This window comes from Macaca thibetana, chromosome 9 (assembly GCF_024542745.1).
Source record: "Macaca thibetana thibetana isolate TM-01 chromosome 9, ASM2454274v1, whole genome shotgun sequence".
In the NCBI taxonomy this organism is placed as follows: domain Eukaryota; kingdom Metazoa; phylum Chordata; class Mammalia; order Primates; family Cercopithecidae; genus Macaca; species Macaca thibetana.
The window spans coordinates 106036093-106047579 of record NC_065586.1 but is presented as its reverse complement, the minus strand read 5'-3'; the positions used below and the strand labels follow the sequence as shown (position 1 = coordinate 106047579).

Sequence of the window (11487 nt, the reverse complement as noted above, 5' to 3'; positions counted from 1 at the left end):
GGATTTTGAAGCTCTCTGGGGACATACTTTTGGGGACATTTCTAAAGCTTGAGACCCTGCTCCAAAGCCTCGAAGACCCGGTCGAGGTTCTTCCAGAGCCGGCCACGTCCCTCTCTTTCTCAGCCCTCCTAAATTAAGCCGGAAAATCCCTGGGACAGTAGCCCCTTCATTCGGCAAGGTCCTTTTTCCTCTTTGAGGAGCGACGAGAAAAACGAGTAAAAATGAAGACGCGCAGCAGCACCGCGTCCTTTCCCCGCTCGCTGCAGGGAGAGGCAACGCGGCCTGGTGTGCAAGAACAGGCTCCGCTCTGGGCCGCAGGCGCTGCTGCCACGAACCCCAGCTCCAGGCGCGTGGGCGGGGCCTGCGTGTAGGCGGGGCCGCGGCGCCAGGGCACGCCACAGGCGAGGGCGTGGCCGACCCGGCGCTCGCCCGCCCGCCTGGTCTCGCGCTTCCCTCGCGCCGGCCCTTCAGCGGGTGATCAGCTGGTCTGCGCTCCCCTGACGTGGGCTGGGGCACGTCACCGCCGAATGGCAGCCTCCAGAAAGCCACCGCGAGTAAGGTGAGGGCACTCCACCGGGAGCCGCCGTCCGGGCAGCGTGCAGCCCTCACTGCGCGGCCGCGTGTGTTGCCCCTCGGCAGGCAGGGACGCGCGGGTGAGGAGCCCGGCCCGCCGCAGTCTGGCTAGGGCCGCGCTCTCCGGAGCCCCGGAACGGGAGAAGGGGGAGGGGGTCCATGAAGCCGGGCGAGATCCTGTTCGTTTCCGGCGGGTCGGTGGGCACGGGGGCGGCCCGAGCCCAGTTCCTGGACGCGTGTGCCCGCGGAACTGCAGCACTCGGCTCGAGGGGGCGGCGGCCGTCACAGATCCCGGCCCGCGGGAAGGCCCCGCTCATGGTGGAAGTTGGCCCCTCCTGGCTCCTCCTCGTGCCCGGCGAGGTGGGCGAGCCTCTGCCCTCGCTCCTGTTACCCAGGAATCTAAACCTCAAGTTACAATCTCGACAATACTGACTCCTGCAATTCGCTCTACTGATCTGTCACCGCCACAAGGATAGACGGTCGCGGGCTCCTCCCCACCCAAATGGTTTCAGAGGCTGTGTAAGGGGCTATTTTAGTATAACCTCCAGGAAAATCCCCCCAGTAGCCTGCCCTCGTCTCTCCTTGGGCACAGGAAGGTGAGAAGGATAATTTCCCGGCCTCAAGTTAAACATGTTTTAGTTTATTCCCCTCCCATAACCAGGGTATACTTACCAGAGCTCTGATAAAGTGGGAGACGAAGAGAGGTGTTCAGAGTTCATGGAGGCCACAGGCCACTCCCTGCCCATCCCCAAGGGGTCACCCACCTGCTAATCGCTTGAGACATGAAAGCAGTCACTTTGCAGCGTGGCCAGCCTTTCTTGCCCAACACAGAGTATGGCTCTTGGCTTGTGTTTGTAAGTAGGGGGGGTCCCAAACCTACCTTGACCTGGATTTGCCCTTGCCACAGCTTGTTAGCGGTGAACAGAAAGCCAGACCCACCGTGTGGAAGTATGTGGGGAGGGGTGGAGAACTTCCATCTGGAAGGAGCTTCCTGTAAGTGAAGTGCTGGAAATGGAGTCAGGCAAGTGGATAATGATGAGTTAGGCTGTGGGCCTCAGGTGGCCTTCGAAGGCCACAGTGATCTGTGCTAGATTTATGGACGCACAGCCTTTTAGGAGCAGAAGAGTCTTTTCTACACCAGCTGGTAGAGTCTTTTACCTCAAAGGAAAGTCCAGTGACAGGCTGAGAGAGGGGAGGCCATTTTCCGTAGGCGCCTCCCCTACTGGTAGAATTTGAGTGCCATCCAGTGTAAAAGTGAGCACTTCTTTCAGTTTAAGTAGTGCAAACTGAACTCCAATTGATTTAGGTAAAATGGGGTTGAGCTGGCTTCTAGTGTGGCTGACTCCAGGAGCACCACCAACATTGGCTTCAGACTTGGCTTCTCTTTTGCATCTCTTGGCTCTGATTTATTCAGTATCGGCTTCATTCTCAGGCAGACTTTCTCCTTATGGCAGGTTATGACAGCTCTAGGCTGACAGCCCCAGCAGAGAAGTTGAACCCTCCTTCCTAATGGAGCAGAAGTCCCCGATCTGATTCTCACTGGGCTGACTTAATTCTCATGTTCATCTGTGAAGCAATCATTATGGCCAGAGGGAGGGATTGACCAGCTCTGGGTCCCAGAACCTGATGGGTGTGTCGATAAGACTCCTTTGAATCCCTTGGGCTGAAATGGAGAGGGTACCTTCTCAAAAGGAAAACCAAGGTTCCCATCGAAAGGAGGGATTGATTCTGGGTAGGCAAAGACAACATTGCTTACTTCCCAACTTTGGAACTTGTTCCAGTTTACCCTTGTCTCATCCCACTAGGTGTGATTGAGCATCTTGTTCCTTGTTTTGCCCCATGCTGAACACTACACATGTGTGATTCCCATGAACTGGGGATTGCAGGGGGGTGAGGTATTTGGAACCCTGCCAGAATTTCTTTGAAAAATAGGGAGAAGGCCTTTTCCAGTGCTGCCATAACCATCTTACACAAAGATTGAAAGTGCACTGCATGCTTCTTGCCCCTTACCCACTTTGTGGCTCATCATGAAGTTGAGAAGGTGAAGGTCGAAGAAGTTCTGGGAAGGGTAGGGGCACTGAGCTGGAAGTTGGGAGGCCTGAACGCTGGTTCTGGCTGTGTCAGCACTTACCTGTAAGGCCTTGAGCTCGTCATTTGATCTCTGTTTCTTGGTTTGCTGGTCTAGAGGAAGGAATTGAGTTGGATAGTCCCTGAGGTATATTCTTCTAGCTCTTAACATTTAACGATACTTGTGCTTTAAAAGAGAACTTAAGAATTTTATTTGTCCAAATAAGCGAAGGGTGGATAGATCTTGGACTCTACAGAGACCAGGATATGACAAGAGCAGAGCAGCTGTAGTATTGAGCTGCTTTGTAGCTCCCGTGATCCTGACAGAAAGGTGGAGGTGTTGATGCTCACAGAGAGTTTGAGCTCACCTGTCAGACCTGGTTTCTGGTCTTGGCTTTGCAGCTACTGAGTTATATGGCCTATGGTAAGTTATCTTTGCTTTTTTCTTCTGTAAAATGAATGAATAGGATTACCTCAAGATAACCTTGGCTAGGCATGGTGGCTCACATCTATAGTCCCAGCACTTTGGGAGGCTGAGGTGGGAGGATCACTTGAGGCCAGGAGTTTGAGACCAGACTGGGCAATGTAGTGAGATCCTGTCTCTTCAGAAAATTATTAAAAAAAAAAAAAATCAGGTGGGTGTGATGGCACATGCTTGTAGTCCTAGGTCCTTGGGAGATTGAGGCAGGAGAATTGCTTGAGCTCAGGAGTTTGAGGCTGTGGTAACCTAAGGTTGTGCAACTGCACTCTAGCCTGAGTGACACAGCAAGACCCTGTCTCTAAAAAAAAGATAACCTTCCAACTCTGTAGTCATGTGTCTGAACCAGTCGTTGGGATCACTTACTTATCAGCTTAGAAACTTATGTATGAAGTAATGGGAAATTGGGTGAGAATCTGACTTGTATCTCTGTCCACAAGAAAGAGACGTTATAAAATTTATAATGGCTTTATTGAGATACAACTCACTTACATGCAATTCATCTGTTAAAATGTACAATTCAAGTTATTAGTATAGTCACAGAGTTGTACAACTATCATCACAATTATTTTAGGTCATTTTCTTCATCCCCAGAAGAAATCCTGTTACCCACAATCAGTCACTCCTCATTTTTCCCGACCTCACCTCAGCCCTTGGCAACCACTAACACTGCATGTCTACTTCCTGTCTTTATAGATTTGTCTATTCTGGACATTTTATGTGAATAGAATCATATACTACGTGGTCTTTCGTATTAGACTTTTTCCCTTAGCATGTTTTCAAGGTTCATGTATGTCGAGGTGTGATTTCTTTTTTCTTTTCTTTTCTTTTTTTTTTTTTTTGAGACGGATCCTTGCTCTGTTGCCAGGCTAGAGTGCAGTGGCATGATCTCGGCTCACTGCAGCCTCCCCCTTCTGGGTTCAAGCGATTCTCCTGCCTCAGCCTCCTGAGTAGCTGGGACTACAGGAGTGCACCACCACACCCAGCTAATTTTTGTATTTTTAGTAGAGGCGGGGTTTCACCATGTTGGCCAGGATGGTCTCTATCTCTTGACCTCATGATCTGCCCGTCTCGGCCTCCCAAAGTGCTGGGATTACAGGTGTGAGCCACTGCGCCTGGCATTATTTCTTTTTATTGCCAAATAACATTCCATTGTACGGATAGATGCTTTTATTTATCCATTTATCAGTTGAGCATTTGAGTTGTGCCTGCAATTTGGCTGTTACAAATAATGCAGCTATGAATATTTGTGTACAACTTTTTTTTTTTTTTTTTTTTTTTTTTTTTTTTTTTTTTTTTTTGAGACGGAGTCTCGCTCTGTCTCCCGGGCTGGAGTTGCAGTGGCCGGATCTCAGCTCACTGCAAGCTCCGCCTCCCGGGTTCACGCCATTCTCCTGCCTCAGCCTCCCGAGTAGCTGGGACTACAGGCGCCGCCACCTCGCCCGGCTAGTTTTTTGTATTTTTTAGTAGAGACGGGGTTTCACCATGTTCACCAGGATGGTCTCGATCTCCTGACCTCGTGATCCACCCGTCTCGGCCTCCCAAAGTGCTGGGATTACAGGCTTGAGCCACCGCGCCCGGCCACAACTTTTTATAAGGATATATATTTTCAGTTTTCTTGATTATGTACCTAGGAATGGTTTTCCAAAGCCATTACACCATTTTACATTCTCATCAGGAATGTTTGAGGGTTCTAATTTTTTCCATACCCTCACTTGCCCTTGTTATTGTCAGTCTTTTTTATTATAACCTTCCTAGTGCATGTGAAGTGGTGTCACATTGTGGTTTCGATTTGTGTTTCCCTAATGACTAATGATATTGAACATCTTTTCATGTACTTCTTGGTCATTTGTGTACTTTTGCTGGAGAAATGTCTATTGAGATCCTTAGCCCATTTTAAAATTGGTTATATGTCTTTTTATTGTTGAGTTGTAATAGTTTTTTTTTTTTTTTTTTTTTTTTTTTTTTTTTGAGACGGAGTCTCGCTCTGTCGCCCAGGCTGGAGTGCAGTGGCGCGATCTCGGCTCACTGCAAGCTCCGCCTCCCGGGTTCACGCCATTCTCCTGCCTCAGCCTCCCGAGTAGCTGGGACTACAGGCGCCCACAACGGCGCCCGGCTAATTTTTTGTATTTTTAGTAGAGACGGGGTTTCACCGTGGTCTCGATCTCCTGACCTTGTGATCCGCCCGCCTCGGCCTCCCAAAGTGCTGGGATTACAGGCGTGAGCCACCGCGCCCGGCATAGTTTTTTTTTTTTGAGACAGAGTCTCCCTCTCGCCCAGGCTGGAGTGTGGTGGCGCCATCTCAGCTTACTGCAGCCTCCACCTCCTGGGTTCATGCTATTCTCCTGCCTCAGCCTCCCGAGTAGCTGGGACTGTATACAGGCGCCCGCCAGCACAGCCAGCTAATTTTTTTGTGTTTTTAGTAGAGACAGGGTTTCACCGTGTTAGCCAAGATGGTCTCGATCTCCTGACCTCGTGATTTGCCCATCTCGGCCTCCCAAAGTGCTAGGATTACAGGCGTGAGCCACCGCACCCAGCGAGTTGTAATAGTTCTTTATGTATTCTGAATACTAGACTCAACAGATCTGCAGATATTTTCTCCTGTTCTGTGGGTTGTCATCCATTTTCTTTTTTTTTTTTTTTTTTTTTTTTTGAGGCGGAGTCTCGCTCTGTCGCCCAGGCTGGAGTGCAGTGGCGCGATCTCGGCTCACTGCAAGCTCCGCCTCCCGGGTTCCCGCCATTCTCCTGCCTCAGCCTCCCGAGTAGCTGGGACTACAGGCGCTGCCACCACGCCCGGCTAATTTTTTTGTATTTTTAGTAGAGACGGGGTTTCATTGTGTTAGCCAGGATGGTCTCGATCTCCTGACCTCGTGATCCGCCCGTCTCGGCCTCCCAAAGTGCTGGGATTACAGGCTTGAGCCACCGCGCCCGGCCGTCATCCATTTTCTTGATGGTATCCTTTGAAACACAAACATTTTAAATTCTGATGAAGTCCAGTGTATCTCTTTTTTCTTTTGTTGCTGTGCATTTTGATTTGTGTCTCAAGAAGTCATTGCCTAATCCAAGGTCAGGCAGAGTTATGTTTGTGCTTTAAGAGTTTTACAGTTTAGCTCCTATGTTTATGCCTGTGATCCATTTGTGTTAATTTTTGTTTATGGTATGAGGTGGATTAAACTTCATTTTTCTTTTTTTGAGACAGGGTCTCTCTGTGTGATCAAGGCTAGACTGCAGTGGGGCGATCATAGCTCACTGCTGCCTCAACCTGTCTGGCTTAAGCGATCCTCCCACCTCAGCCTTCTAAGTAGTTGGGACCATCGGTGTGCACCACCAAACCTGGCTCATTTTTGTAAATTTTGTAGAGATGTGTTTTGCCATGTTGCCCAAGCTGGTCTTGAACCCTTGGACTCAGGCAATCTGCCTGCCTCAGCCTCCCAAAGTACTGGGATTACAGATGTGAGTAATTGTGCCTGGCTTTTTTTTTTTTTTGAGACAGGGTCTTACTTTGTAACCCAAGCTGGAGTGCAGTGGTGCTATAATGGCTCACTGCAGCCTCGACCTCCAGGGTTCAAGTGATCCACCCCACCTTAGCCTCCAGAGTAGCTGGGACTACAGGTGCATGCCACCATGCCCGACTAATTTTTGTGTTTTTTGTAGAAATGGAGTTTTGCCACGTTGGAAACTTTATTCTTTTGCATGTGGATATTCACTTGTCCCAGCACCATTTGTTGAAGAGACTATTCCTTCCCCCATTGAATGGTCTTGGCATCCTCAAAAATCAGTTGACAGTTGTGAGGGTTTATTTCTGGACTCTTAATTCTGTTTTACTCATTTGTAAGTCCATTCTTATGCTAGTACCACACTGTCTGGTATTTAAGTTTGAAATTGGGATGGAAGAGTTCTTTTCAAGATTCTGTTCTTTTTCAAGATTGTTTTGGCTATTCTGGGTCCCTTGCATTTCCATATGAATTTTAGAATCTGCTTGTCAATTTCAGCCTACAAGCTAGCTAGAATTTTGGCAGGGAATGCATTGAGTCCATAGATCAATTTGGGAAGTACTGTCATCTTACCAATAGTAAACCTTCTAATCCATGACCATGGAATAGCTTTTGTTTATTTAGGTCTTCTTCAGTTACTTTCAGCAGTCTTTTTTAGTTTTTATGGTGTACATTTTGCACTTCTTTTCTTAAATTTATTTTTAACTTTTTTTTGTTTTTGATGTTATTGTAAATGGACTTTTCTTAATTTTATTTTTGGATTGTTCATTGCAAGGATATAGAAGTCAAATTGATTTTTTAAATATTGATTTTTGTATCCTGTGTTCTTGATGAACTCAGTTATTGGTTCTAATTTTGTTTGTGGATTGTTTAGGATTTTCTGTATTCAAGATTATGTCATTTGCAAATAGAGATAGTTTTACTTCTTCTTTTCTAAACTGGATGCCTTTTGTTTCATTTTCTTGCCTCCTTACCCTAGATAGAACTTCTGGCATGATGTTGAATAGAAGTGCCAAGAGTAGACATCCCTGTCATGTTCCTGATCATAGGGGAAAGCATTTAGTCTTTCAACATTAAGAATGATGTTAGCTGTAGGTTTTGTAATACCCTTTGTCAGGTTGAGGACTTTTTCTTCTAGTTTGCTGAGTACTTTTATCTTGAAGGGACATTGGATTTTGTCATGCTTTTTCTGCATTTGTTAAGAAGACCAGGTAGATTTTGTTCTTTATTCTGTTGATATGGCCTATTATAGTAATTGATTTTTCATATATTGAGCCAACCTTGTATTCCTGGGATAAGTCCCACTTGGCGATGATGATCCTTTTTATGTTGTTCTAGATTCAGTTTGCTGGTATTTTGTTGAGAATATTTGTGTTTATATTTTACAAGACATATTGGGGTGTCTTACTTTTTTATGAAAGAATAATATGTTTACCCTAGTTAAGAACATCCCGGCCGGGCGCGGTGGCTCAAGCCTGTAATCCCAGCACTTTGGGAGGCCGAGACGGGCGGATCACGAGGTCAGGAGATCGAGACCATCCTGGCTAACACGGTGAAACCCCGTCTCTACTAAAAATACAAAAAATTAGCCGGGCGAGGTGGCGGGCGCCTGTAGTCCCAACTACTAGGGAGGCTGAGGCAGGAGAATGGCGTGGACCCGGGAGGTGGAGCTTGCAGTGAGCTGAGATCCGGCCATTGCACTCCAGCCTGGGCAGCAGAGCGAGACTCCGTCTCAAAAAAAAAAAAAAAAAAAAAAAGAACATCCCATTCTGTCCAGTAAAACTAAAGTCACAGCCATATGAAAGTAGGCCTAGAGTCATTGGTAAAGCTGCCTGGTTATCTGGTTCTGGCTGTGTGGTAGACTGAGCTAATGTGTCCCTCTCTATCTTTACAACATGTAAACATGTGGTTAAATTATAACTTAATCAACTTTGAGTTCATAGCTGAGTAAAATTCAAAACCTTTTCTATGGCCCACAGTAGGCCCCCTGGTGCCTCTATGACGTTGTCTCTGAACCACTTACCTCCCCATCCCCTGATACAATCACACTGTGCTGGCCTTCTTGCTTTTCCTCAGGTACACTAGACATACTCCTGCCTCATGGTCTTTGCACTTGCTGTTCTCCTGGAACATTGTTCCCCTAGCCGTTCACATGGCTTGCTTCCTCACTCTTTTTAGGTCTGTGTTAAAATGTTGTCTGTTACCAGAGAGGCTGTCCCTGGCTACCCCATATGAAATAATCCTTCCCCTTACCTCCTTGATGCTTTCTTCCCCTTGCCCTGCTTTACTTTTTTTCACAAAACAAGTTCTTATTACCTGACATACTGTGTACTTGTTTTGTGTCTGTTGCCTTCTCTTCCCTATCCTCTCCCCAATCTCCCTGCCTTGCCCCATGTACATTTGTTAAAGTCAGAGATCTTGTCTATTTTGTTCACTGTTGTGTCCAGAACAGGGCCCGGATTATGGAAGATTTTTCAATAAATATTTGTTGACTGAATGAACTTGAAAGAAAGAGAAATCCTCAAGTGCCAAAAATGTAGAGGGAACCTAACACCTGAATGGTATACTAGTAACCTGAGCCTGGGAAAATGATCAGATGCAGATATAGACCTTCATGCCTGGTGTCCAGGGCATTAGACTATCCCCATATGGGAACAAGAAGTTTGTGTGCAAATCTTCTAGCTATGAAATTAATGTGAAAGTCTTAGAAGCAAGCAATCACAGAACTGCTTGTACAAACCAGGACCCATCACATTCTTATAGATAAATAGCCTCTATTGAAGATAAGCTCTTAATAAAAGATCGATCACAAAGCACAGAAGGAATGAACCACCAAGAGGGAGAGGCAGCAGACCCAGCAGACATGAGGGTTAGTCTCCCAAGATCTGTTTGAAAGTATGGGAGAAATTATAAAATAAGGGCCTAAAATAATGAAGGCACAAAGAGAAGGCATAGAAACCAGAGTGAAAGAATAGGACACCATAAAGAAAGAACAGGCCGATGTGAAAAAGAATCAAATAGAACTTGTGTAAGGAAAAAACATAGTCATTGAAAGTAAGTCTTCTTAGTCTAGTTAAACAGGAAGTTAGACATAGCTGAAGAGAATTTATGAACTGAAAGCTAGAACTGAGAAGGTTAACCTGCAATGGCGATGTTTTACGCCTGCAAGTTTTACATCAAACTTTTATTTATTCTGCCACTGATAATGGGGGTGAGAGTTCTTCTGATTCATGTTAGAGAACTGTTTTTTTTTTTTTTCTTTTTTTTTTTGAGACGGAGTCTCGCTGTGTCTCCCAGGCTGGAGTGCAGTGGCGTGATCTCGGCTCACTGCAAGCTCCGCTTCCCGGGTTCACGCCATTCTCCCGCCTCAGCCTCCCAAGTAGCTGGGACTACAGGCGCCCGCCACCACGCTCGGCTAGTTTTTTGTATTTTTAGTAGAGACGGGGTTTCACCATGTTAGCCAGGATGGTCTTGATCTCCTGACCTCGTGATCCACCCGCCTCGGCCTCCCAAAGTGCTGGGATTACAGGCTTGAGCCACCGCGCCCGGCCTTAGAGAACTGTTAAGCAATGCCTCTTCTGATTGAGCCTTGCCACTTTTATTGTGGTCAAAGTCTGCAAATTCCTGTTCTTTCTCTCCTTAAGGGCGAATCACCAGGATTTTCAGCTGAGAAATTTAAGAATAATTGAACCTCACGAGGTGACACACTCAGGAGACACAGGTGTGGAAACAGGTAATAATTTTGTCTGGAAATTAGATGGAACATCTGTAAAGGATTTTAGATCTTCACCCCAACCCCAGGTTGGGTGAGAAAAGAGGGTAAGGAATTAGTAATAGATCATGACTGGGCGTGAGTACCTGGAATTTAAAAACCATTTTGTGGCCGGGCACGGTGGCTCAAGCCTGTAATCCCAGCACTTTGGGAGGCCGAGACGGGCGGATCACGAGGTCAGGAGATCGAGACCATCCTGGCTAATATGGTGAAACCCCGTCTCTACTAAAAATACAAAAAACTAGCCGGGCGAGGTGGTGGGCGCCTGTAGTCCCAGCTACTCGGGAGGCTGAGGCAGGAGAATGGCGTAAACCCGGGAGGCAGAGCTTGCAGTGAGCTGAGATCCGGCCACTGCACTCCAGCCTGGGCGACAAAGCGAGACTCCGTCTCAAAAAAAAAAAAAAAAAAAAAAAAAAAAAAACCACCATTTTGTTTTTTGGCTTCCTAAGTGGTTGGTTACTGTTTCTATATATTTACCATTTTTTAGAGAATTCCAACTTTTATTATTATTATTTTTTTTTGCGTTTTCCATTTTTGTCAGGGGGGTGGTGGTGGAGGAGGAGATAGGTTATTATTGAAAATGTTCTGTATTTCTCTAGTATAGTCCTTTGTGATTATCTTAGAAATTCGCTTTCAATTTTGGTCATAAGATTGCAAAATGAGAAAAGCTTATATTATTGTGCTTTATAAATTGAGTGTGCATTTAGGACAGTCTTTTTGGGAAATATTTCTTGGCTGTCCCTTCTCCCCAGAACTGGTTAATTGTCTGATGGGTTACCAGAAACCTGAATTCTGAAAAGTTGTGTATTACTGTATTTCTATCCCATGTAAGCCAGTACGGTTGTACCGACTACTCAGGAGAACCCCTTTTTTTTTTTTTTTTTTTTTTTTTTTTTAGCTGACTGAAAAATTAATCTCTTTTTTTTTTTTTTTTTTGAGACGGAGTCTTGCTCTGTCGCCCAGGCTGGAGTGCAGTGGCACAATCTCGGCTCACTGCAAGCTCTGCCTCCTGGGTTCATGCTATTCTCCTGCCTCAGCCTCCCGAGTAGCTGGGACTACAGGCGCCCGCCACCTCGCCCGGCTAATTTTTTGTATTTTTAGTA

At 46.3% G+C, this 11487-nt stretch overlaps 1 protein-coding gene across 2 annotated transcripts in view; it reads left to right on the top strand.

Annotated features, from left to right (window-relative positions):
* Window positions 1–420: 420 nt before the first annotated feature.
* The window catches only part of XPNPEP1 (X-prolyl aminopeptidase 1), a 63044-nt gene continuing 51977 nt past the window's right edge, over window positions 421–11487 (top strand). The window contains exons 1-2 of one of the 2 annotated variants that reach the window (XM_050804277.1): window positions 421–559; window positions 10257–10345. In XM_050804277.1, the coding sequence (XP_050660234.1) occupies window positions 528–559; window positions 10257–10345 (121 nt within the window). In that variant the 5' untranslated portion in view covers window positions 421–527. Of the gene's footprint in view, window positions 560–1024; window positions 1170–10256; window positions 10346–11487 lie in introns of those variants that run through there. The other variant, XM_050804280.1, reaches the window with a different exon arrangement.